At 33.9% G+C, this 27,254-nt stretch overlaps 1 protein-coding gene across 1 annotated transcript in view; it reads right to left on the bottom strand.

The window, feature by feature from the left end:
* Positions 1 to 27,254, bottom strand: part of smash (smallish) — a 90,936-nt gene that overhangs the window by 964 nt on the left and 62,718 nt on the right. Inside the window, exons 5-15 of the mRNA XM_090113655.1 lie at positions 9,586 to 9,718; positions 7,520 to 9,382; positions 6,133 to 6,435; positions 5,512 to 5,841; positions 4,733 to 4,885; positions 3,407 to 3,463; positions 2,676 to 3,124; positions 1,947 to 2,070; positions 1,454 to 1,570; positions 803 to 912; positions 121 to 242 (exon numbers count right to left, since the gene is read on the bottom strand). Coding sequence (XP_089969781.1) covers positions 121 to 242; positions 803 to 912; positions 1,454 to 1,570; positions 1,947 to 2,070; positions 2,676 to 3,124; positions 3,407 to 3,463; positions 4,733 to 4,885; positions 5,512 to 5,841; positions 6,133 to 6,435; positions 7,520 to 9,382; positions 9,586 to 9,718 — 3,761 coding nt within the window. The remainder of the gene's footprint in view (positions 1 to 120; positions 243 to 802; positions 913 to 1,453; positions 1,571 to 1,946; positions 2,071 to 2,675; positions 3,125 to 3,406; positions 3,464 to 4,732; positions 4,886 to 5,511; positions 5,842 to 6,132; positions 6,436 to 7,519; positions 9,383 to 9,585; positions 9,719 to 27,254) is intronic.

Genomic DNA, 27,254 nt, shown 5'->3' with positions numbered 1-27,254 from the left:
ATAATCGGTTAAGTGGTATAGGAGTCCATTGAGGACAAACATGAGACATGAGACACGAGATTTATATATATTAAGAAACAGGTTTATGTTAAACTCTGTGGTTAAACTACATTAACTTACCTAATTCCTCCCCACAGTGTGAGCACTTCCTCCGTCCACTCACGCTAAGTAATTTTTCCTCCCGCGAGTCACTCCTGTCTCGAGGTTCCGGACGAACGCGTCGTTCTTGTACGGGGTGCGGGCTAGAATGTTAAATGTAGTTAAGTTAAGTGATAATCATTATTCATTAAAGTTAATCATTATTCATTAAAGTTAATCATTATTCATTAAAGTTAATCATTATTCATTAAAGTTAATCATTATTCATTAAAGTTAATCATTATTCATTAAAGTTAATCATTATTCATTAAAGTTAATCATTATTCATTAAAGTTAATCATTATTCGATTATTTTGTAGGTGTTAGGTATTTATTACGACTGAAATTTTAATTATTTATCATTAATTTGGTAGGTTTACGACTGGAACTTTCACATTTTCAATTGTTATCAATATAATGCTTGACGACTGTGACTTCGTTAATAAAATTTTACCTTTAACGAAGGATCGAACTTTACAAAAATTCGCGAGTTTAAATTAGATAATTCAGTATTCTTTTAATGTAAAATATTCTTAATTGGGCACTTAGCCAAATATATCATGAATTTTAAAAATACTTAGCGTATATTTTATAAAAAAAAAATTGATTAAATGGCTAACTTCAAAACGAATAATATTAAGATAAAATAATAATAAAAGTTTACCTGTTACTAAAAGGAGCATGTACGGGCGAGGCGGGCAAAGCCGGCTCGTGGTACGAGTGTCGTGCGCGCATCTTGTTCTTTTGTTCTTCAATCCTGCGATGTTCTGCTTCCTGGAAAATTATGGTACAAACAATTAGTTATAAATAGGTATGCATATGTTATTCAGTGCCCTATCCCTGCAAAAAAGCCCGATTATAGAGGTATTGGAAAAAATTAAAGACTTCTAAAGACTTGAGGTTAGTTTTAATGAATTCTTTCCTTCATAAGCAACATGATATACAAAAAATTCATGACATTTGAAAACTATAGTGAAAATATATATTATGCTTAAAAATTACCACCGATTTAGAATATAGCTTCTACCGAGACTAATCGGCAAAAAACTCACCAAAAATATGTATCTTTATGTACCATAATGTTACATTTACGACATATATGTATACTTTTGTTTTTAGGGCCGATTTTCCAATGCTTGGATAAAAATTATCCGTCCAATAAAGTATTACACGATAATATTAAAATGTCACGTAAACTGTCAAATACGGACACTTAGAATACGTTTTTAAAATGGTAGTGTTATACATTATTCGAAGAATAAGTTTTAACCAAGGATTGAAAAATCAGCCCTTAATCATCTTTCAAGAGACAAACCTGAACAAGCCAATGTTGGTTATAGTTATAATTAGCTGGTTTCTGCCGCGGCGGGTTGCGTGTTTGCAGCCACTCGCTGTTTGACATCAGCTTTGGTGTTGGAGCTGCGCTTAGTGCCTGGAAATATTTATAAATTAATTAATATTTATTGGGGACTAGGGGTGTTATGATCTTGTGGGAATTCAGGTATAAATGGTGGTATAAATTCCGTAAAAATGTCTCCTATCTTGTCGTTGTCGTTGCTATTTGAATCGATTCAGTCAGAGAAATAAGAAAACAGAGGGATAGAAATTACGTAGTTTGAGACGATTTCGACAACCATACATTTAAAGATTTCTACCCAATTGTTCTAATTTCCTAACAGATATAAAAAATGACAATTCAAATAATAAAAATATCTCTGGAAGTAATTCTCCGATAACAAACTTTTCTAGAAGTCATTATAAAATCTAATTTCTTCTTTATATACAGCATGTATTGGTAGATATTTTACCTGTAAAGTATGCCTGGTCATCGGATGATATTGTCCATTAGCATTGTTCATTGTCTTCTGTCTCAACTGGACTCCGTTTCTATCGATATTGGCATACTCCACTGCGGACGGTGTTCTGCTGCTCCTGGAATTTACGGAAAATTCATTAAAATTTGTATTTAAATGCAGTTTTTTTTTTAGGTTTATAATAGCTAGCTAACCTAGAAAATTCGCATCTTCATATATTTTAATCAAGATCCAATATGATACAACTATTGTACATATTATAACGGAATGTTCAAATAAAAATGACAGTCCAAAATTGTATTAAAATCGATTGAGAAGTTTCGAAGATAAGCGCAAACAAACATAGTAAAAGATGTCATGAACATAATTGGCTAATTCATGAAAAATTCATTGTCAAAGTAATAATATTGTTAAGTGCCCAAGAATTCTGAGAACTGTAATCTCACACTTATATTTGCAACGAAGGTTGATTATACTGAAGAACATCTTATCTATCCTTTTAATTGACAACGTAAAAAGACGTCCATCATAGAACAAAAATTTACATGTAAAATGATTAATTTCATTCTATTTTTTTACCCAGTAACTATTATGATATTATCTCAATCATAAACTGAGTCTAAATAATTTTCACAGTTTAAATTTCTTGCAATGCTATAAAGTATAAAGCATTGCCTATTAACAGCATGCATAACATTCATACATTTATTTAAAAGTTATTACCTCATAGTAATTTCCCGCTCTATCGACTCCCGGCTTTTCGGTTTCGGCGGCAACACAGGCTGAGTTGGTCTCACGTTTGGAACATGTCGTCTCTCATACTTCTTATCATCATACAGCACTTTCCTACTTTCCTCAACACCAAAGTGACTCTCAATGTGTTCTTCAGACACAAACGGCTTACGCTTTAAGCTTTCGTCTATAATCGGCTTTTCCAACAACGGTGGAGGCTTGTGTAAAGGACTATGTTCTGCTAAGAGCAAATTAGGCATTGAATGCCTGTAATTCTGAATTCCTTTCGATCTTTGAATTTTTTCTGGAGTACTCGCTACTGAAATGTCTTGGATCGATTTCTGGATTATTCTGTGTTGGTCACGCAATAAATTCTCCTTTTGTCTCCTTAATTCTTCCTGTTCGAGCTGCAGGAGCTCTCTTTCAAAACGCAGTACTTCCTATTTTTAAGTGTTGTATTAGTTGAGTGCGTTTGTCGTGTGTTAGTTAGTAGAACGAATATGTTAGTGCAAAGCTCGTTTATTTGATTTAGAAACGAATGGCATAGTTTTCAGTTTACACTCATGGAACGAGGAAATAGCACGAGTATCTAATCAACCACGATACTTCTAAAAACTAATAAGTAATAATGTAAGTATGTACATTGTACAAATGGAATATGTTGTGTGTAAACCGAAAATTATGTATTTAAGAATAGATTTTTAGTGAAAAACATCAATCACCTTTGTGTGAGCATCGTCAAAGTGCCCGTCTGGCCAATCTTCGTTAATGCGAGCGTTCTGTAAATGTACACCATAGCGGCCATCTTGTTTAATGTTATTTACACACATAAAATGGCGGGCGAAAACCACATCAGTATTATATGATTTTAAAAATGAATATGATAGAGAAAAATATTAAAATAACAGAAATTAACACAAAAATTTAATAAAATTATTAAATCAAACTGTTTAAAAATTAAATATTTGTTACAGATTTGATGATAATTAACTTAATATAAAGTGCAATTGTGCATTCTGAACAAATGGGTGCAACTACTTAGTGCAAATAAAAGGCAGAATATACATTAAATAAATATAATTTATTAGGAAAGATACGGTGCGATACAATAAACTTAAACAGAACTAAATACTTATTACGATATTTTTTTCTTTTATATATTTTTTTCGGAAAATATCCTATATTAAATTATTATACAAGCATTATAAGCAGTGCTAGAGTTATAGCAGCGTTATTTTACATTTGTACTATACAATAAATTAGAATATTTATATAAACCATAACCAATTTAGGATCATTCATAAATTACTAACATAATTAGTCAATTTTAAATGACAACACTACAGAAGAGAGAAAAAAAAATCTTTGTGACGAAATTTACGGATGATCCGTTATATAAAAAGTGACTGATTATTCAAGTATTTAAGTATTTCAGAAAAAAAACTTCGACAGGCGTAAATAATCGGTCGCTTTTACAAAAAATGACGGTTCGTTTGCAAAAAAGCGGTCCCGTAACCATCGAATTAGATACTCAAATTACAAAACCTGATATAACCGTTATCAAAATAATTTTATACAGTTCTAACTAAACGTTACAATCTTTTTTTCTTTAAATAATATTCAAACAATAACATAATTATTATAACCAATCTTTAACATTCCATTAAGGGCCGATTTCTCAATCCTTGGTTAAAATTTATCCGTCCAATAAAGTATTACACGAACATTTTAAAATGTCACCTGTAAACTGTCATATACGGACCATTAGAATACATTTTTGAAATGGTAGTTTAATACGTTATTTGATGAATAAGTTTTAACCAAGGATTGAAAAATCAGCCCTAAATGTATCAATTATCAACAAATGCAAGATTCATTAGAATTACCTTCAGAATACTTCACGAAATGAAATATCGAAGATAGGAAAAGATAGCATTATCGAACTAGCTAAGACCAGTGGCATTACTTATCTATCGAACTACAAAATCTACATATTTGGTATTATTTATTTTGATGCTATAATCTTTTATTTCCTACTCCTCGCTTACCTGTTGTTGTTGTAATTTTTTGTCCAAATGATCTATTTTTGGATCTACATTTGGCAAATCACTGAGCTTGTTCAATAGATCTTTTGCGAATGTTTGTTCCTTATTTCTTGTCGATTCTTCTTCATCTGAAGTAACAGTTATTTGGGTGTATGGCTGAAAATATTTATGTAAGCTATTAGATGCAGATATAATTAAAAATTTAATGACCTATATAGTATAGCGCCCGGCAAACTTCTTGGCCAAAAAGTAGCGTGGTGGTGGAAGTTTGCACATCAAGTTTTAGTACATTTTTATATGCGCAAGCTTCCCCCACTGCGTTAAAAAGTGGTCAAGTTACGTGCCGACTACTATAACTCCTGTTGGTCTTAGCGTGACGATATATAGCTTTCCTCGATAAATGGGCTATCTAACATCGAAAGAATTTTTCAAATCGGACCAGTAATTCCTGAGATTAACTCGTTCAAACAAACGTAAGTATGGATAAAATATGATATCATATAAATTAATTACAAATAAATATAGAAAGGTATATTCAAATAATAACTACAAATATATATCTAAATGACTCAGCTCAATATTACTACACAGATAATTTCAGATATTATTAAATGCATGATTTATCGAAACAAATTAGTTTTTCATTACCACATTTGGTAATATATTCAAGGTCGTCTAAATTCCTAGCAAAATCCTCTTATCAATTAGTCAAACTTATAGGCCCGTCACTTACTATAGCCATGCAAAAATCAACTCTATATCCTTATGCATAAGGTACTCACCTCACTATTTTGTCTGCTATGTGGAGCAGAAGTTTCTGGAGAAGATCCCTTATACCAGGCTTCAGCAGACGGCCCTCTATCTATATCAACACCAGAATCTCTGCTATCTCTCAACTTAGCGTCCATATCATGGGACAATGTTTTCTTATACAGTAGTTTTTCGATCTTTGTTTCCTCTTGTAAAAAGGAGGTAATGTCGGGTCGTGGAGCTAGTGTTAAGTCGACATCTAGATAGCTGTCGTCCTGACCTTCGATGCCGAGGAAACTTGTCCGCTTGTTGCGTATTTCTTTTTTGATACGGCGCGCAGAGTTCGTGTGCTTGAAGTTACCCTGAAAGCGGTGAATTAAATATCTGAATGTTTATCTATTATCTATTAAATGTTTGGTTTATCTGGATGTGCTATAAAAAGCTCTTAAAGTTATATAGGGATGTCTCTCAATAATTCATAATTAATAGTAAAGTAGATACACACAACATTCAGGATCCTTGATGATTACTAGATATGTTCACAAATAAGTAGATTAATTTATTGATATTATTTAATCACTTGTAAAATCAAACGTGTCTGATATGATAAGTATCAAAATTGTCTAACCAATTATAGATATAATTCTACTTACATTTCCCAGCAATTCATCTTCAGGGCTGTCTTCAGCGGGTGGCGGCGGTGGCTTTTCTTTAGGAGGTTCCAGAACATTAGCCGGCAAATCTAACGGAAATGCTCCTGCATCTACTACGTTGTTCTGCCCAAATATATCAATGTTCTCATACAAAGGCGTCACAGGCACTTTGTTATTAAAATCGAAGTCATCTTTAGCTGCCTCCGTTTTACTTTCATCCAATTTGCCATCGTCGTTCATCGTAATTTCTACACTTTCTTCCGAATCGAGCTCTTTGAACGCCAGTTCTAAAGCGTCAATGACCTGAAGTTGGAAAGGGTGGTAAAGAAAATGATTCAGAAACAGACAGCGAAAAAACACTACAAAATAAAACAAAGCACATTTCATTTAAAGGAGAAAACATAATATAAGAAGTAAAACATGCAAACGCAACGGAATGAACACAAAATTTAGCACAAAATGCGGCGAAGATGCGTGTTAGTTATGAAGCGAACACTACGTATTCTTACCTCGCTGAGCCCATCACCAAAGCCGATGAATAATCCTAACAAATTGAAACAAGCCTATTCCGAGAGCGGCTACACGTGACTAACATAATCACTAGATAGGGGCCTGTTTACACGAGATATGAATGGTTTAGATAACGTTGTTTTATCATACAGCCAACTAATGCACTGATTTCTGAAGTATCGTGAAGACTGGCCTATTATATACGGTACACCTCGATACAATAATTATATATGCATATTACATTGACGAGGATATAAAATACATAAATAAAACTCATACATAACATATAACATATATTTTCGATAATGAATTTACAGATATTATCACGAACAGAATTATCTAAAATACTAATCGTAAAGGGGCTACATGAAAAAATAAATCATACAATTGACTTTCTAATGGGCACTAATTTAACCCTGTTTTATTACTACTTGCTAATGAATTGTGATTTTAATGTATTTTTGTATGTATTGTCGAGTGCTAGGATTGTTATTCGTTTTAGCACATGATGTTTAGTACGAAAATATGATGATTTAGTAAATATGACTTAAGGAAAAACAGTTGTATAAAAAAATCGTTCACCAAAAGGATTGGAAGACGGATTTTTTTGGAATAGATTGATTGCATTAAAATCTAGAACTTTAACCTAATACAAAATTATCACCTAGCTTGCTTTCGCAATATATGAGAAAGTGTATCAGGCACTAGAATAAATGACAAGTTAGTTTATTCCTTTACTACTATTATTCGTTACTTGACTCTGTTTGACAGTTGTTATTTTGTTATTAATTAATAAAATGGTTTTTCTTCTATTAGGCTCGATGCATCTTTTAGTTCGTTTCTGCCAGAACGGATTATAATCCTGCGAAGTACTTACCGCGTCGTCACTAGCTGCGTTACTGAGAATACGATTATCATTAGACAGAGGTACATTATTACAAGGGAAATGACTTTGAGCGTTACCTACGTTGCTCTCACATGAAGCTACATTAATGGCCTTGTTAGTATGTGAATTTTGTTCGATAAGTGACCTTAATGTTTTAATGGAATTCTTTGGCGAAATGTTAGTAGTTGTAATATTAGAGACAGTTACCATTGGCATGCTTTTGTTAGTAGAATTGTTGCTGTTAGTGTCGTTTGCGTTAGACTCGCTAGAGTTGGTCCCAGCACCAGAGTTTAAGTTGTTGCATAGTTCATTCAAGTTTAGCTGAATAGTCATTTTGCCCTCAAACACCACCGCGTCGCCGTCCGACGCGTTTGAGACCGGCTCATTGAGACTTACACTGGAATCTTGATTATCTAAGCTTTTTAACGTGTCTTCATCTTCCTTGTCTACTTGTATTTCAGTCACGTCCTCAGTTACGCTCAGCTCCTCGGGATGCGACAGCGCTTGTGTGTAGTTGCTCGCGCTGTCTGTATCCTCAGTCTTGTTGTCTTGATCGCAAATTTCGTCGATAAACAAATCTTTGTTACACTCAAATTCTGTAGTATTTTCCGCGGGCTCCTCGACTTTCGGTTCTAATGTTAGACCGTCTTCATTTGAGGATTCGTATTCGGAAACTTCAACCATAGGTTCACCGATGGGAGAAGCTACTTGAGTGAGATCGGCGATGTCGTCTGCGGGCGCACAAGAGTCGCGGGCTGTGTGTATGCCGCTGTCTTCTGTTTCAATGTCACTTGGAATAGTATTGTTCTGCATCTCAGCACAATCAAAATCTTCCAAACTCTGCACCCTTTCGAATGAACTCGGGGATGCTTGATCGTTTCTATCTAAGCTGTCTAGCGAACGACAAAAGCTTTGCATTTGACTTTCTAATCCAGACAGATTGGTTTTAAGTGAACTATCCGAGACTTTATTTTTAATATTGTCTTCGGGAACATTGGCTGCGTTCAAAGTGTTGTTTATTTCTTCTTCGACAGATATTCTGGGTATTTCTTTGTTCTTTGCTGCATCAAGACATGAGAGGCGTTCTTTTAGACTCATGGAAACCTCTTTGACTTCAGTTTTTGTTACCTTCACTTCTTCTTCTGCGTTTTGTGATTTGAGACTGGAAAGACGCTCTTTTAAAGATTTCGTGTTACTCAGATCTCCGTTGGAAAGTCTTTTAACCTTCTCAGGCTCAGTTGTTTTAACTTTTTCCAAACAAGATAAGCGTTCTTTTAATGGCTTTACTTCTGTCGGCAATTTTGTAAGATCGCTTGCAGACTTTTGCATGTGACTTTCTTCAGTGAATTTTTCTAAGCTATACAGTCTTTCTTTGATCGATTTTTTATTGGCAATATCAGGTAATTTTGTTTTATTTATTTGTAATTCTTGCGAATTCTCGCGTTCGAATTGTTCTCTTCGTTTATGTATGTCTACTTTAGGCAAGTCTTTCTTTGGATTATTATTCTTTAAATCATTCGCTCTCTCCTGTTGGAAGGAGGACAGTTTCTCTTCTATTTTGTTACTGACAGATGTTCTTATTTTATGTATGTCACCGTTTGATTTGTCAGGCGACTTTTCCATGCTGTTATTAACAACGGTTTTGACAATGTTGCTGTTAGTGGTCGAAATGATTCTGGACTTGTATCCTTCTATTGCACCTTCGTAAGTGTACTCTTCTGGCTCGGGGGAGCTTATGGTCGTGGTCGTGCAAGTATCGTATTCGTTGGCACTTGAACCCATTTTTCGGTTGCTGTCATAGTTAGACATATTGTCCATATCCGAATGGTTCTTATCAAGGTCCATTCCGTCACTCTGAAAACAGAAAAGTTTAATTAAATTCCAGATTTTTGAAACCTACTTTCTCATAGAATATAATATTTAAAATTAATTTTATTAAAAGGTATGGTTGTTTATCTTTAGGCATAATTTCTACCATTGATTTGTGTGTAGCGAATTTCTTTCCTAGTAAGTATACTGTTCTATAAATAACAATTTTGTAACATTATTATACTTACAGCTAAGCTGTGCGTATCACAGTCCTCACTGAGGCTGCTCTTAGTGCTGGAGGTGCCGATCCCAAGGTCACTCAGATCGTGGGCATCGTCCTCAGGGTATAACGCGAGCGGATTTCGCCGTCGACGGCCAGCTCTGGAACAAAAAGACGAACTTTAAATACTGGTCTAATAGCGTTTATTTTTGAATGCAAAACGTTTTTCGAATATGTTCAAATTCACTAGTTACTTGAAAATATAAATAACTTTCTTGTTGATTATTTTCCGCAGCAGCTGAATTTTGAAACAATAGTTCTTAACATAGACATATTTATTAAATGACTGTATATTTTTTCAATACTAAAGTTATTTATAGATATATAATAGTAATCAATAAATAAAATATTTTTAATCAAGGCTTGAAATTCATACTGTATTTACGTATCATTTGTATGTAAAAGTTACGTAAATAAACGTGCATAGTAATCTATTGTAAACTCACACAAACATGAAACTTCTCCAAACATTGAAATTAGTTTATTATAAATTTATTTACAACAATGACCAATCGTTTTACTATTTCAAGTTCATGTGTGTGTTTAAAATTAGCCGATGACTATTATCACGTAATCATGAGTTTGTCTGCTAATATTTACTTATTAGTCATCTCTTGATTTTTATTGATAATAATCGTATGAGTTATATGTGTTCTTAGGTAGGTAACATATTTTGTATGTTGATTTTTTTTAAAGAACAGATAAATAGATACCTATAATCATAGATACAATCAATAATTTCTACAAATACAATTATCGATCTTTTCTAATATTTTCTTTATTTTTTTTGAAATTGTACAAAGCCAAAATAATATTTTTTATTTAGTTACACAATATACATAACGATAGTTAATATAATACCTGTGTGGTTTTTGGTCATTTTACGACGAGCAATACATGAAACTATTATAGAAACAAGCATTTATCTACAAATTAAATAGGTACCTACCACAAACACTGACAGTAATAAATCGATAATTAAATCAGTACTCAACTTACAAGGTAAACAAAACACAAGACAGGTGTACAATGACATTGGACTATATGCATAATGTTTGAAAATTCAGTTACGCAACCAAAACTGGATGTACCAGTAATGTGCGCAATTTGGGATGAGCTTTCTATTCAAATGTCCAAAAGTGGTACAGCGAAAGTATAAGAGCCTATACGCACTATGCGGGTAGCCGCATTGCGGGTAGCCGTCCGGCTGACCGCAAGCACAATTATGTACGTAATATTCATTTCTATGCGCACTGTGCGGTCTGCGGTTACGTACATAATTGTGCTTGCGGTCAGCCGGACGGCTACCCGCAATGCGGCTACCCGCATAGTGCGTATAGGCTCTAAGGTGTTTTCACTTTTCTTTACTACACGAATTATGAATTTGATGTATGTGACTGTTTGCTTGGATCACGATTTTAGTTGTTGTAATTATTCAGTGTGCTTTCTATTGTTTTTTATATTTGTTTATTTTGGTGATGTAATGTGAAATAATTCTAATATTGTTTATAAGTTTGTTTATTCTCTCTGGTTAGAATATCTTCTGTAATAAACAGATACGGTCATAACATTTAATTATCTATGTTATTTGCACGCAATATGTATAATCCCATAACTTTGTTCGTGAAGTTTAGACCTGGTAAATATAATATTTAAAATGATTTATTTTCAATCTGCTGTTTTAACTATTTACTTATACCAAAAGGTACGTAAAGTACACAGAATACCGCGTTGTAAAATAAAGTTAGGTAGCGTAGAAACGCATGTTCTAATTCCTCCTCTCCTTTCATAAAAGATGTTAACATACGAACATTTAAAGAAATCGTTTTAAACAATTGCTTACATAATAACACGTGGCATGTTAAAAAGTCCAATGCTTTGTCCATTACAGAGTTATATCGTGACTCGCTTGACCTATGCATACATGAACTTAGCCTATACTTAGACTATAATTTAGTATCATTTAAGTTACATCATTTAACGCGATAATTCCGAATAACCCTTTCTAATGGTTTGGACATTTATTATTTTGTAATTATTTTTAACGGATTTTATTGTCACGCATATAGTACGATAAGTGATGCTGTTAAGATTTCATAGATGTGTGTGGTTGGTACTTCATCTTAATACTTTGACCTTATCTGGGTGTAAAGATGAATCCCTTAGGCCAAACTTTTTGATCTACCTACACTTATAGGTACTAAGTAATTAGTTTTTTTATATTATTTACAATGATTAATTTAAGTACTACATGTAATATAAAAATTTATAACTATATATTAACTTGATGAATTTTGAAGTTTATTTAATACACTGGTCATCAAAAAAATCGACCCACCTGCATTTTTACGGAAAGTTGCGGTTTTCTCACAAACTAAAGAAAAAATTTGTTTGGAAACTGAACCGATTAATTAAACATGCATATTTACACGAATATAAACACATAAAATCATTAACATGTCAAAAAAAATGTCAATTTCGAATAAAGTTCAAAATCCTCAATTTTCAGCTTTTTCTTTATTTAATTTCAAATGCAGTTTATTTTGTAATCATGAAACTTATGATCACGTTTCCTTCGAATTTATACTCAGTATTTTCCCTTCTTTCTGGAATGATAGCCTGCGTTCACCATTTTAAAGAAATAATCAAGATTTTGATGGTCTCTTGAGGAATTCGTTATCATTCTTCCCTCATGGCGGTTTTCAGGTCTTCTATTGTTGTAGGGGCTGAATTACGAGCTCTAAGCTTTATTTTTTAATTGTCCCACATGTGTTCTGTAGTTTTCAAATCGAGACTTTTTGCTAACCAGAGTGTAACTCTAATGCGGACCTCTTCTAAATACTGGATCACGATTCGCTCTACGTGTTTCCGAGCATTATCATGCATAGACTCAAAGTTTTTGCAGATACAGCCGGCATATTACACCATATGATAGTCCAAAACCTCGGTAATGTATTGAACAGCATTTAATGAGCATCTTTTTATCGTCAAGCTCCGTGCGTCTTGTCAAAGAAATGCCACTCTAGAACTTTTCAGAGCCTCCATCATAATCGACCGTTTCTCCTACCTAGCACTGAACAAATCGTTCATCTGGTCATCGCATGACATAAAGACGTCTATCAGCACCATATAAATTCATTTGCATCTTGTCACTCAAAAGTACTGACTCCCATTGGCCTATAGTCCAGTTTACGTGATTTCGAGTCAATTGAAGTCTGGTTTGTCGATGTGCTGTGGCTGATTGTGGCCATGTTTCTGGCTTGTGTGGTCTTAGGTTCTACTCCTTAAGTCTTCTTCTAACAGTTCTGTCATTTATACCCACCTCCTTATCTTCACGCAGGCGTCACTAGAGATCTACACCAGACAGATGTCGATTTTGTAGAGTTGATTTCATTATCTAGGGGTCGTGCCTTTGAGGTGCCGCCCTATTTCTTGCAGATCAATATTTTCATCGATACTGCCCAGTCTCTAGAAACTTTTGGTAATCTCATCGAACTGCAAAACAGCTCAGATTTTAGTTTTTAGCCACAGCAAGTTGACATAACCCCTGTTTTAGTAGAGCCACAGTTTGGGCCCCCTCAGCTACAGTAGTATCCATTATTTTGAGACAAAATTTATCAAAACTACAGCATCAATTATTAAACTTAACGTTATGAATAAGAGATCCCGAAAAAAGTCATTTTTGAACTGGGAACACGGGCATAATTTGTCCCGCCGTAAACCGTCAAATCAACACTGTACAGTATTTCTGTATAAAAATTTGTTAAGAATCATTAAGTGCAGTAAAATTTACGACAAACATAATGATTAGCATGTTATCAGACCCTTACAACAAAATACAACAATATAAGACGACTTATTTGTGAAATAATCGATAAATAGCAAACATAGTGTAGGTGGGTCGATTTTTTTGATGACCAGTGTATATCCCTGGTGAAAGACACATAACAATTTAGAAAAACAATCTCAAAAATTTTCATTTTATTTTCCGACACAGGAACAGATCCACGGGTACAACTTAGTGTAAGGATCTGATGGGAACACAAGAAACGTGTACGCAATTTGTACAGGAATCAAACCTTGATCACGAGAGCGTGAGCCACATCACGGATCAATTTGGTGCTTCGTAGGAAGCGTCGTGCGAAAAACTTTGTAGATAGGAAGGATATTGTTTAGAGAATTTTATTTGTATGTGAATGTTTCGCTTTTATAGATAGTGTTGAATGGATGTAGATCAGATTTGAATTTAGTTGAATATTGATTATCAACACGGACAATACTTTAAAAAATGCTACAAATGAACGTAGCGAACATGAAAGTGAAATAAGGCAACCATATTTATACGGGTTATGTTAGTGCTTCAAAATAATTTTCATGACATACGCGTGCCACGCGTGTGTAACTAAGTTAATTAATTATATTACAAGTTTAGGCATATTGGATCTAAATACGTATATTTGTGTTGTTTTTTAAATAAAATAGAGCTTTCATTTAAACAACTGAATGCAATGTTAACATCTTGTAGGTATTTAATATAGGCTACTTGACCGTCATACGCAGGCGAAACCGCGGTAAGCAAGTAAGTAATAAAGTTATAAATATAACATGTCACAGAAAGTGTAATTTCTTCACACTGTTTGCGGTGAGCTCAAATGGCAGAAACACCGCAAAATAGTTGTTTCGTAAGCTTTTATACCGCTATTTCATAAAACTTATTATGTTATTAAATACGTGCAAGTAGCACTTAAAAATGACATTATTCCAGTGGCAATGACTTGTACAAAGATACTTACAGATCTTATAAATACGAAAGTATGTTTGTCTGTCTGTTACGCTTTTACAGTAAAGCCATAAAACCGCTTATTATAGATTAAGTTGAATTACAATGAAAGACGATGAAGGTCGAAGACCTGGGCTCAAATAAGCTCCCTTTAAAAAAACATCCCTTTAAGAATAAAAAAATCGTTTAGTGGGGCACAGAGGGACATGCAGACTATTCGTATTAACTAGAACTTCATGTTACTTATCAGTTATCAAAATGTTATCCAAACCCATTGAGCCGTTCGTGACTTGACAATAAAACAAACTTTCACGTTATAGTAAGCTATAGTAAAATGACAATAGCATCCCAGTAGAATTATACCATGTGGTAATCGTAATACTTTTGAGAACGTTATATAAAGTAGATAAGGTACTGTTATATAATATACCATGTTTCCCGTATGCAATGAAGTATTAAAACAACCAAAGAAATCAAAACCAACAAAACATTAATCAAATGGTCCCATTATGTGACTCATAACTTTTAACCTTGGTTTTGATAAACCCAAGCTCAAACATTTATATATTCAGTAAGACTTATAGAAGCACCTTTGATTCGTCTTAACATAATATCTTTACCACCGGTTCGGAAAGCTTCTACAAAGATATGTACTGCACACAGTCTTAACTTTAAGGCCATGAGTTGATACCTAGTTCAAACATTACTTGAACTGTTTCTTGTGTAGTCAAAACCTAATTTTTTCACGTAACGATATCATTAAGTCACGTCGCACTTGTACGAAAACCGTAGATTTCTCTAGTATTACATCCACACGACCAAGTATGTGTTTATTCGTGGATTTTTGCACGACATGACAATGGCTAACAAGTAACAACATTAGACAATCGTTTGTCCTTTTGTGTCGCAATGTTGGTACTGTGAGAATTTTGAGCGGGAAAACTGTATTGTCTCATGTCTGTCACTTGATGGGAAAATATTGCTTTACCTAGATGGTGTATAAATTATAGTCTATTAGACCGGGAGATACTGACACAAAATTTCGAGTCATTTGTAACAGGATGGCGGTTCTACAGGGGTCTTAGTACGCAATGACAAAAAGAAAAACGATGGTGTGAACGCTGGTACCGGCGGCTTAGTTGCGTGGGCGTTAGTCGAACTCGTCGGAAAAATAGCGAAGTCAAACGATTTGTAACACAAAAATTTTAGAATTTACCGATAGCCCATAAAAAAGAAGTAGGCGGTAGTGTCATGCCATACTTTTCCGGTGTGACTTACAGCCCGCCATACCGACGTGAATGTGTTGATTTAAAAAAAACAATTCAACCATTTGTACCAGGCTAACTTTTGCACAGGTAACCATCGTCGTGCAGCCATTTACGAAAATCGCCATGCCATACTTTTCGGACGATTCCAAATGGTCGCCATACCGCCGGAAATCTGCAAATTTTTTTTTTCGCCGAACCATTTGTAACACCCTAAATTTTTTTTTCAACAACTCCTGAATGATTATAAATAGAAGTGTGATAATGCCATACCTGTGGGAGGTGGCGAATGTGTATAAGATTTTTTTTTATTGTATGATTTTATTCGTATTTTGAACGATTTGTAACAGTATGGCATTAATCTTTCCTATAAGTTTGAGGTTCAACAAATATAAATACAAAATTTCAAAGATCTAGGTGGTAGAAATCTTCACTTCTATAAATTAATAATAAATTTATTTATGAAGTATGGCAGCACTTTTTCCCCCTACTAGAAGTATGGCAAATATAATTATGGTCACATTTTATCAAATACTCTCCAAAAATCCAAATGCAATACTGGTACAAAAAGTTCGGCGAAAAAAAAAATTTTTGCAGTTTTTCGGCGGTATGGCGACCATTTGGAATCGTCCGAAAAGTATGGTATGGTGATTTTCGTAAATGGCTACATGACGATGGTTACCTGTGCAAAAGTTAGCTTGGTACAAATGGTTGAATTGTTTTTTTTTAAATCAACACATTTGCGTCGGTATGGCGGGCTGTAAGTCACACCGGAAAAGTATGACATGACACTACCGCCTACTTCTTTTTTATGGGCTAGCGGTAAATTCTAAATTTTTTGTGTTACAAATCGTTTGACTTTCGCTATTTTTACGACGAGTTCGACTAACGCCCACGCGACTAAGCCGCCGGTACCAGCGTTCACACCATCGTTTTCCGTTTTTCTTTTTGTCATTGCGTACTAAGACCCCTGTAGAACCGCCATCCTGTTACAAATGACTCGAAATTTTGTGTCAGTATCTCCCGGTCTATATTGAGCGTGATGACCGTTCATTAATTAATGTTGATAGTAATACTTCATGTTTATGTAATAAAAGAATCTTTTTATTTAGCAAGCAATTATTTTATTCAGCAAAAACTAAAATATTAGGTCGTGATCAATTTATAAAGACACTAGCGGTCCGCCCCGGCTTCGCCCGTGGTACCTACATGTTTAAACTATCCTATCTCTCAAGTTGGATCGAACTGCACATGTTGTGCGAATTTTATTATAATCGGCTAAGTGGTTTAGGAGTCCATTGAGGACAAACATTGTGACACGAGATTTATACATATTAAGATTGATATGTTACAGATTTGAAACGCAATTAATTAATTATACTATTAACCCCAATGATAGTATGCTACGTGATAACAAGCATAAGCTAAAAGATATCCATGATGATACATAATATTGGTTGCAGTCTTTAAATCCATATACCTACGTATATTATCCAAAAAATAATATTTATAGAATTCTGTGTATAACAATGAGAATATAATTCGTTTATCAATCACTTGGAAATGTGTAAGGCTCTAACAGCTAGGATAGGCCAAAGGCATCGCTCATCTAGCTTGACGAGTCCCTTAGGGCTTTCACACACGAGTTTTTAGTGATAATAAATTAATGATTTTAATATAGAAAGTATTTCTCAAAACACATAGCATATATGGATATTTATACACATTTAAAACCATGTTTTTTCTGCACTTTTTTCGAGAATGTGTTGAAAATGTATATATCTTGGACGGCAAAAAGATTGAAGGAAATATGTACATCTCAGCCGATGCTATTAAAAATCTGCTAAAGCATTTTTTTACACAAGGCTTTTTTAATACCATTAGGCTTATTACACATTAATTTATTACCATTAAAACCGTATCCAACTGCTAACAACGAGATCTGCACAAAGCCTAGCTTTCCAACAGCACTACATATTTGGTAACCAGCGAGGCAGGAAGTGATGTACCGCTTTTTTGGCGCGAGCCTTACTCTGCTAACTGCATGGGATCGCTAGAAATTCCGTGCGAATCGTGAAAACCTATTGCCTTTTTTTGCTGGCGCTACTTGTTTGTACTGTTAGACTTGTTTTGCTGACGGTTGACTTGAGGTTTAGACTTAGAGTATGGTTGTATGGAAAATTTTGTTGTTGAGTTTTAGAGTAGACGATATTATAAGTTATCTGACGAAGTGAGGGTATCAAAGCGAATTGCATATAATATACCATTTTATGTAAATTTAAGCTCCCTGGTGGTGTATTCCTTGTTCTCAAAATTTTAATTAAGTTATTTAAGGCTAGGTAAGGTATATTCAAAACTTTTTTACTGTTTACATTTAAAGTTAGTAAAACTAAAAATAAATCACAGTAGGTACAATCATTGTATAGCCTGATAATAATCTCCTCCAACTAAATTTATAATTTACAAATTTGGACATGTTAACTGTATGCAACAATAAAACAACGACTTAGCAATTAAAATAAACACTAAAGTATGGACTTTACGAGCTACATTATCTTTATACCTAAAATATCTTTACGTATTGACGTCAACAAAATTTATAAGGCTGTATGTCCTCGCGGCTTTGAGTGGGTTTCATGTTGTGGGCGAGTACTAAGTAGGCTTTTTAACTATATATACCTTATTTATATGTAAATAATGATCATCTTGATGTTTATCAAGTTAACTGATGTGTTTTTTCACTAATTTGTTTTTATCGATTTTAATTACTACCTATATACAGTATTCAATATTTTTCCTGTTTTGAAGTTGGTACCTAATATTTAAAAAGCAGTTTAGAAACGTAGACTTGTTTCAGAATTAAGGCTAGAAACTAAGGTTAGATTCAATTTCTTCTAAAAATGTAATAGAATAGAGTAAAATACATAGCTTTACATGCCATCTAACCTGTTCAATATAAATGGTCCTTTTTATAGCATTTAAGTGAAGTTAAAAGTCAACACAAAAGAGCGTTTTACATACAAAACAAACATGATTTAGTATATAACTTGGATGAGTCACATTTTCTCTGTCTTTTTTACTTTTTATGAACTTTTCGAACTAATTTATCATACTAATGCATTAAAAAGAATGTCGAATTACATCACATCTGGCAAGATCCTGCTATACCTGTATTTTATTTATTTATTGTAAGTAAAAGATAATTAAGTGTATAATAAAATCGACTGAGTCACTCGACCTTCGGAGCTGTGTGACTTGTTGATGACATTTGAAGGTGACAGGTTTAAAATCACTTATTGCCGTATTAATCTACTAAAGTAAATATGGTATGTGGTTTAAGAGTTAAGACAGTCTGTTATAATTAAATAAACAATAATACATATTTCAGGACAATTTCACACACAGCACGATCTGATCCCATACTAAGCTTTCGCTTGTGTTATGGAAACAAGATGGCTGATAAACATAGATATACAGTGCAACCTTAATATAACGTACCTCAATATAACGATTTCCTCGATTTAACAAATTTTTCGTAATCCCCTTGAATTGTCCATAAGATTCAATACAAAATATCCCTTTACATTACGAACATTTTTTGCGAACAACCTCATTATAACGAATTTTTAACTATCAAGAAAAGTATAAATACCTCTAATTAACGAATTTTGTCAACCCAAAACCTTTATATAAAGTTCCAACCAATGTAATGATTCTTAAATCTCATAGTACTTATGTGATTCATGTCGCGACAGGTTTCGACATGCTTTTGTTCGTAAAACGATTATTTTTGTTTAATTTAAATTGGAAAGTAATGTGAACACTGCTGCTCGTCACTATTGTTAAAGATTCAAGTTGAAATGGATCAGAAACGGAAAAGACCTCTTTATAACGAATTTTAGACCAACCTAACCTCAACTTAACGAACCTCAGTTCAACGAATTACTTGATATAACGAATATTTATTTGTTCCCTTCAGATTTGTTATATCGAGATTGCACTGTACCGCCAAATGTGGCTACTTGACCTTTACTTGGCAACTTGACCACACCTTCCGTTTAATAACAAAATATCAAATTTTATAGAATTGAAAGCAAATTGACCTAACGTATCGATGTTGGTAGGTTTTTAAAATATTAATTGGCAACATATTTTAATTTTAAAGTAGTAACGCTGTTGGTTCTCGCAATATAACGTATCGAAGTGTGACTGTGACTAAGGATCTTTTGCCGGTGTCAGTATTATTATGTTTGTAGAGCTTAAACTGCACATCTCAGGTGAGTACAGTTTTGATATGTTGTGTAATAAACCCTAGAGATTGATTTTACAGTGGGAACTATCCAATTTTAGGCTCATCTGTCGAAATATTTGCTTGGGCATTGATGCCTCAGGTTAGGTCAAGTTGCCATTGACCGCTGCGTGGCAACTTGACCGACGCCTAGGGTTGACACAAAAAAATAACGTGACTGCATTTTTGCCTTCTTTTATCTGTTTCGAGTTTTACATAGTAAAATCAATAAATTTGCTGCAAATTTCGGACAATCCAGTTACTTATACTCTCTTTGATGACAACGATTTAGCATATTTCTAATGAAAAATAAATGTTTCCTTACCTATTAATAAATACCTATAAGTATTAAGTAATATACATATACATATGTATTAAATTTGGTTTAATAAATAAATAGTTCATTAAAATTTGTGTTTTGTTTGTGACAACCCTATCCGACATGTAATGATTTGTATGAAATCATTACAAATCCCGTGGCAACTTGACCAGGTAGCCAGAGCCTAACAGTTTATTGTAAAGCTTCGGGCTGCAATATTTAAAAAGTCGAAGACTTAAAAAATAATAGCAACTTAGGCTAAAACAAGAATGTTAAGCATCTACCTATGAAAACTGATGTGCAAGGTCAAGATACCACATCAGTGTCAACTTGACCTGTATTACGTTTATTTGTAAATAATGTTAGATTCAATATATTTTAACGAAATACCTAGTAAAAGTGAATGATGAAATCATTCATGACATGAACAAATCATAAAATGTTAATAAAAGTTTAACATAAATAAGTTAGCTAAGAAAAAGTAAAAAAATGTGGTCAAGTAGCCACATTTGACCGGTATATATAATTTTAAATAAATACTTATATAGATAATTAACACCCAGACACAGAGCAAACATCTATGTTCATCACACAAATATTTGCCCTGGTGGGAATCGAACCCACGACCTCTGGCTTGGAAGGCAGGGCCACTACCAACCAAGCCGACCGGTCAGTCAAATGGTTATGTTTTAATCATCTGAATTAGCAACACATACTTTATAATTACCTTATTTGAAGGGACCATATTTATTATTGCTACAAAACATCTAAATCCATTTTTGTTTGCTGAAATATTGTTATCAAATGGTTATAACGGATTTTGGCGCGAAACTATGATGTCATTTTATTTTTGCAGGCTTTATATTCACGCAAGGTACTGCATGTCTCCTCATTTATTCAAATATAACCTTTAAAATTTCACGCATATAAACGAAATATAAACATTATTCTGTCTTCGTATTGTGCCAGGTAATAATGTCGTCAGAGGTCATTTTCTTCTGACCATTATGTTAATAGTAATATGATCTATATATATGTATCATTCGCAGTAGACATGCGCAAAACAGTACGTCAAATAGTAATGCAACATCACGCATCACTTCCACGGAAGTGATATTACTCCGTAACATCACACATTACCCGATCGATTTTTATTTTTTTAATGAAATGATGACCGAGTAATGTTTAAGGTGATATGTGAAGTATTACAGATCATATTGAAAAATAGCAATAATAACTGCAATACTTATTACATATCGTAAAATTACAATTTAAGTAAATATTTAAAAAATGTAGTTGATTTTCCCTCATACTTGGCCACGTACTTTATGTTGTTTGTTAATAATTGCCGAAGTGATGAGTGATGCGAGTGATGTTGAATCGTAATCGTAGCTACACGTAATCGTAGTGGAAGGATAAGTTTAAATTATTTTAAAAATAAGTCAACCTTATATTGGCATGAGTGTTATATACTGTTAAAAAGGATTCAGTGAAAGTAATGTGAAGGTGCAACAGTCATATGTATTCGTAATAATACCTGTGAGTAATTATCAAATTATTATAAAAAGAAACTGATCGTTGTTACACGGGTACAATTCAAGAACCAGTTTATCTTTTGTCCTGCTTGCAACCGTTAGCAGTTGCTGCGAACGTTTATCATCGTTCCTGCAAACACTAATGATTACGTGAGAAGTCGTTGACTTTGAACAGCTGATCAAGCGCCGTACTGTCTACCAACATTTTGAATCACTTCACTTCGCAATTGCAAATAAAATAATAATCATCATTTCATTTCACATCGTGTTTGTATGAAGAATATAAGTATATAGGGGACTTTTAAGGATATTTTCATATTCTAACATACTTATAGTAAGGTGTCGAGTGCTCTTTTAAACCTCTTTTTGTTATAATTTGTATTAATCAAAAAATCTTTGTGTAAGAATATTAAATTATAATGGTAATTGGGATAATATAACGTTTAAATAATTCATTATTAACGAATGTAGTATATACAGGGTTACTTGTAAAACACCAGCAACCTCGCAGGACAAGATAGCTAACATCATAAGTAACAACATTTGTTCTACGACTTTTGGCATAACGCAATAAATTATTTTTAAATGATTTTTTAAACTTTTATTGTACTCTCCTTACATTTGTAAGTCTATGTTCTATTAATTATCGGATGGACGACGCGACGCCCCCTTCCCCCTCTCGTTCGCTTTTTGTTTACGTAATTTTTGGGAGGCGTAGAGTTTATAATATTCAGACGGAAAATTAAATGAATATTTATTTTTGTATGAAAATAAAATCTAACAAATTATCAAAAGTCGTAGAACAAATGTTGTTACTTATGATGTTAGCTATCTTGTCCTGCGAGGTTGCCGGTGTTTTACAAGTAACCCTGTATACTGTACAACAATTTATATTTACAATTTACTTTACTAGTTTTTTCTGTAAAGATTACTTATTTTTGTAATAAAAAATCCATAACTATATATACAATTATACATATTGTATCTTGAAAATTAATTGTCATTCTGTAAAAGTGATTTTGCATTTTTGAATAGAAGTAAACATAGGTAATTATAATAAGGTGTTGAGTGTGTAATTAGTTGCCAAGATTATTTTATTTTAGGCTATCTGCTTATTTATTTTAAATGTTAGTTATTTTTAACTTCTTTTATTGCTAATTTGTATAAATGAAAAATCATAGTGTAATAATATTAAATTGGAATTGTTATTAAGATAAGATAACGTTTAAATAATACATTATTAGTTTACGTATATAACTATACTGTACACTAATTTATATTATATTTAAAATTTTACTTTAGAAGTTTCTTCTGTAAAGATTTACTTATTTCTGGTAATAGATAAGTAGAGGTATAACTAGGTAAATATATTAATTTTTTATTGTATCGTGAAATTAATTGTCATTGCGTAAAAATGATGTTGCATAATTTGAATAAAAGTAAATCTAATTCTCATTCTAATACCAATCATGTTACTAATAAGTCTGTGTTAATTAATAATGAATGTCTTCAATGTTGTAACTGTAAATCTGTCTTTGAACTATCAAGTACTAATGTTACCCGTAAACGTTTTTTAGTCATGTCTCAATTGAGCAAAAAGTCTTGGGTATGCAAGTCATGTATGGATAATAAGAATACAAATAATAATATGAATTCTATTATATTAGAGGAATTAAAGCAGTTACGATCAGAATTGATATCCCGCTTGGATAGTCAAGCATTAGCAATTTCCCAATTGCAGAATGAATTCGTCCAGACTAGGTATGATCTGGAGAGAGTTTTCAATATAACGAACTTGCTTGAACAAAAGATTGGCGGGCATCAAGTCTACCTAAGGTGTAAGTGTGTATCGGCGAAAATAACACCTGAGCCGGAAACACCGGTAGAAACCTTAGGTTCGATGGAAAATCTCCAAATAAACGCTCCTTCAAAGAGTGTTGAACAACCGGTAAGGGTGACAGATACGGTATCGCACACGAACGATATGAAAAGTGCGCAAAGAAATGAAGATACGGATACCGATGGGATAAATGCACAAAAGAGAAAGACGTTTAGTAAACAGTCTCAGGAGGTAAAAAAAGGTAAAAATACTGAAATAACATCAATAAAAGCTGCGGAAAAGAAAAAGCACTTGCATGTATGGCGCCTTTTGCCGGAGACAACAGTGGAAGACTTGACGATTCATGTAAAAAAGGTATGTGGGGATAATGCGCCCATTTATGTAGAGAAAATTAAACATAAATCAAGAAGGGATTATGCTTCGTTCATAATTGGTTTGCCAGAGCGAATGTTCGTTGTATTGAATCAAGCGGATGCATGGCCAGAATATGTCGAATTCAGCGAATGGATTTGGTTTCGCAACAAAGCCAAACGCGCCCAGGTATAAAAATGTAACTGAAATTTTTTACCAAAACGTCAGAGGTCTACGTACGAAACTGGAAACGTTCCGGAATAATTTGGAATTGTTTAATTCAGACTTATATGCCATAACCGAAACTGGTTGTAACGAATCCATACATGACGGTGAAATAGTTCCAGTTGGATATCATATAATACGTTGTGATAGGTTGGATGGTCGCAAACAGGGTGGTGTGCTGTTAGCGGCTGCTCAGCGAATTGAATTAAGGCGTGTGGAAATATCCAATGTTTCGGTAGATTCCTGTGTTTTTGAATTGGTCTGTGCTACGGTTCACTTGAATCATCGATTTTTGTATTTGTGTTGTGTTGTCTATATTCCACCTGGTAGTTCGGAGAATGATTACATGACCCTTTTTAAAATTATTGAAGATCTAAGCTGTAGATACACGAGTATAATAGTATTAGGAGATTTTAATTTACATTCATGTCCTTTGAATATTACGCAATATTACGAATGTTTTTTAGCCTATTGTAAACTCACTCAAAGTAACAAGGTACCTAATTGTATGAATCGTCAGTTAGATTTAGTGTTGAGTTCGAGTTCTCGAGGAGAGGTTTTAGTGGTTGCATCAGATGAGGCGCTTGTGCCGGTTGATGTATACCACCCGCCACTAGTAGTAAGTGTAAGCGCTTCTTCATTGGAGCGTGTTGATCACTGCAGTGAACACTATGAACGCAATATAAAACCTCAATGGAATTTCTATAAGGCAAATTATCACGCACTTTATTCTAAACTCACAGCAGTTAATTGGAGTGCCCTGTACGAGACAAAGGACGTGGATAAAATTATTTCGTATTTCTATACTGTTCTTAATAATATCTTTGAAGAATGTGTTCCGAGGAGAAAACATAGATCTTCGTCACGTTCATATCCCTCGTGGTACACGAATAGCATAATAAAAGATTTAAAACTGAAAGCTAGTCTTCATAAGAGATATAAAGAATCAAAAAGAGATAGCGATTATTATGAATTCTCGTGTTGTAGATCGCGAATCAAAAAGTCGATAGATACGGCGTATAAAAATTATCAAATTAAAATACAGAATCAATTTGCACATGATCCAAAGTCTTTTTGGAGTTATTGTAAGTCGATGTCGAGTTGTGCTAGGGAGGAGGTTATTTTAAAAAATGGTAATTTTTTGACCAATGCGGAATGTGCGAGAGAGTTTGCAGAGTTCTTTAAATCTGTTTACTCAATTGAACCACCCCAATTAAGTGTAGATGCGGCAGTATCAAGCTCCTCAAGAGAAATAACATCTAGCTCTAGGGTGCATATTGATGAGTTTAGTTTAAAGGATGTAAAAGAAGCACTAGCATCTCTTAAGCCAAAACGATCGGCTGGTCCGGATGGCATACCGGCGTTTCTTTTTAGGGATTGTAGTGGGATACTAGCGAAGCCTTTACAGTATATATTTAACACGTGCATGCGCGTCGAGACCTTTCCGGCTCAATGGAAGGTCACAAGAGTCATTCCAGTTCCTAAAGGAAAGGTTAAATCAGATATCAGTGGCTACAGACCAGTGGCTGTATTGTCCACGCCGGCAAAGGTATTTGAAGCTGCAATATATCGGGCCATGCAGAAGCAAATTAGTAGTCTGATATCTGATGCCCAACATGGATTTTGGCCTGGTCGTAGTACTACTACTAACCTTCTAAATTTTATATCAAATGTAGTGCCTGCAGTAGATTCTGGTCATCAGGTGGATGTTGCCTACTTTGATTTTAGAAAAGCATTTGACACTGTAGATAATGACATTTTATTGAAGAAGCTTGCTTTATTGGGATGTACCCCACATCTTTTAAATTTTTTTTGCAGTTACTTAAAGGATAGACGGCAGTATGTTGACTACAAGGGTTGCTTATCTGACTCATATAATACCCAATCGGGAGTAAGCCAGGGCAGTAATTTGGGACCTCTCGAATTCATAATAATGATAAACGATCTTCCGCAGGTAGTTAAGCACGGAGTATGTTTATTATTTGCAGATGATCTTAAATTGCTGCTCGAGGTAAAGAATAAAACAGATAGCGAAAGACTCCAGCAAGATATAGATAGTATAGTGGAGTGGAGTCATCGTAACAAGCTGTATTTTAATGTAACTAAATGTTCCATGATTAGTTTTACTCGAGCACGCGTGCCCTTAAATTATGAGTACATAGTAGATGCGGTGCCGATGAAAAGAGTTACAGAAGTACGTGATTTGGGGATAAGTATCACGGCGGACCTTTCGTTTCGAGGACATATTACGCAAATTTGTAAAAAAGCGTATAGAAAATTGGGCTTTGTACTCAGGCAGTCGCGGGGATTCACCAACATAACGGTAGTCAAAACTTTATACAATGCTCTTGTCAGGAGTTATTTGGAACACAGTGCGGTCATATGGGCACCGCACGAAGCAAAGTACACGGTTATGTTGGAAAGAGTACAAAATAAATTCATGCGCCACCTGTACATGAAGCTTTATGGCGTATATCCCTTCTATCCCCTAATGTATCCCACACTGTTTGTACTGGGCATGGTGGGGTACAATGAGTTAAGGGTAAGGCGCGAATTTAAGCTGGTGGCATACTTGGTGGGGGTTTTAAGGGGCAAAGAATACAATCCCGGAATATTAAAGGAAATGTATTTAAAGGTTCCAGACCACTATTTAGAAAAAAGAATCTTACCCAATATACTGTATGTACCAGTAGCGAGAACTAATCTTTTAGCCAAATCGCCTCTTATTTGTGCATTTCGTACAATTAACGAATTGCACAATATAATAGATGTGTTTTCTTGTAGTTTGAGCGAATTTTCAAAGGTACTACTAAATATATTATGCTATCAGCAGAAATGTTAAGTTTATGAATTATTGAGGCTTAATAGGCTATTCTTGTGTTACAACGTGTTTATTTTTATATTTTTATGAGATATGTTTGTTTTTCTTAATTTATAAAAGAACTCTGTCGAATTAGGTTAACCTGTAATGATAGTTAGTTCTATGGGTGTGTGTAAATAAATAAAAAATAAATAAATAAATGTTTGTAACTGA

Source organism: Colias eurytheme, chromosome 20 (assembly GCF_061535395.1).
Source record: "Colias eurytheme isolate Ceu_HAF_F1 chromosome 20, ilColEury1 Martin Lab GWU primary, whole genome shotgun sequence".
NCBI lineage: Eukaryota > Metazoa > Arthropoda > Insecta > Lepidoptera > Pieridae > Colias > Colias eurytheme.
This window is presented reverse-complemented; position numbering and strand designations above follow the sequence as displayed.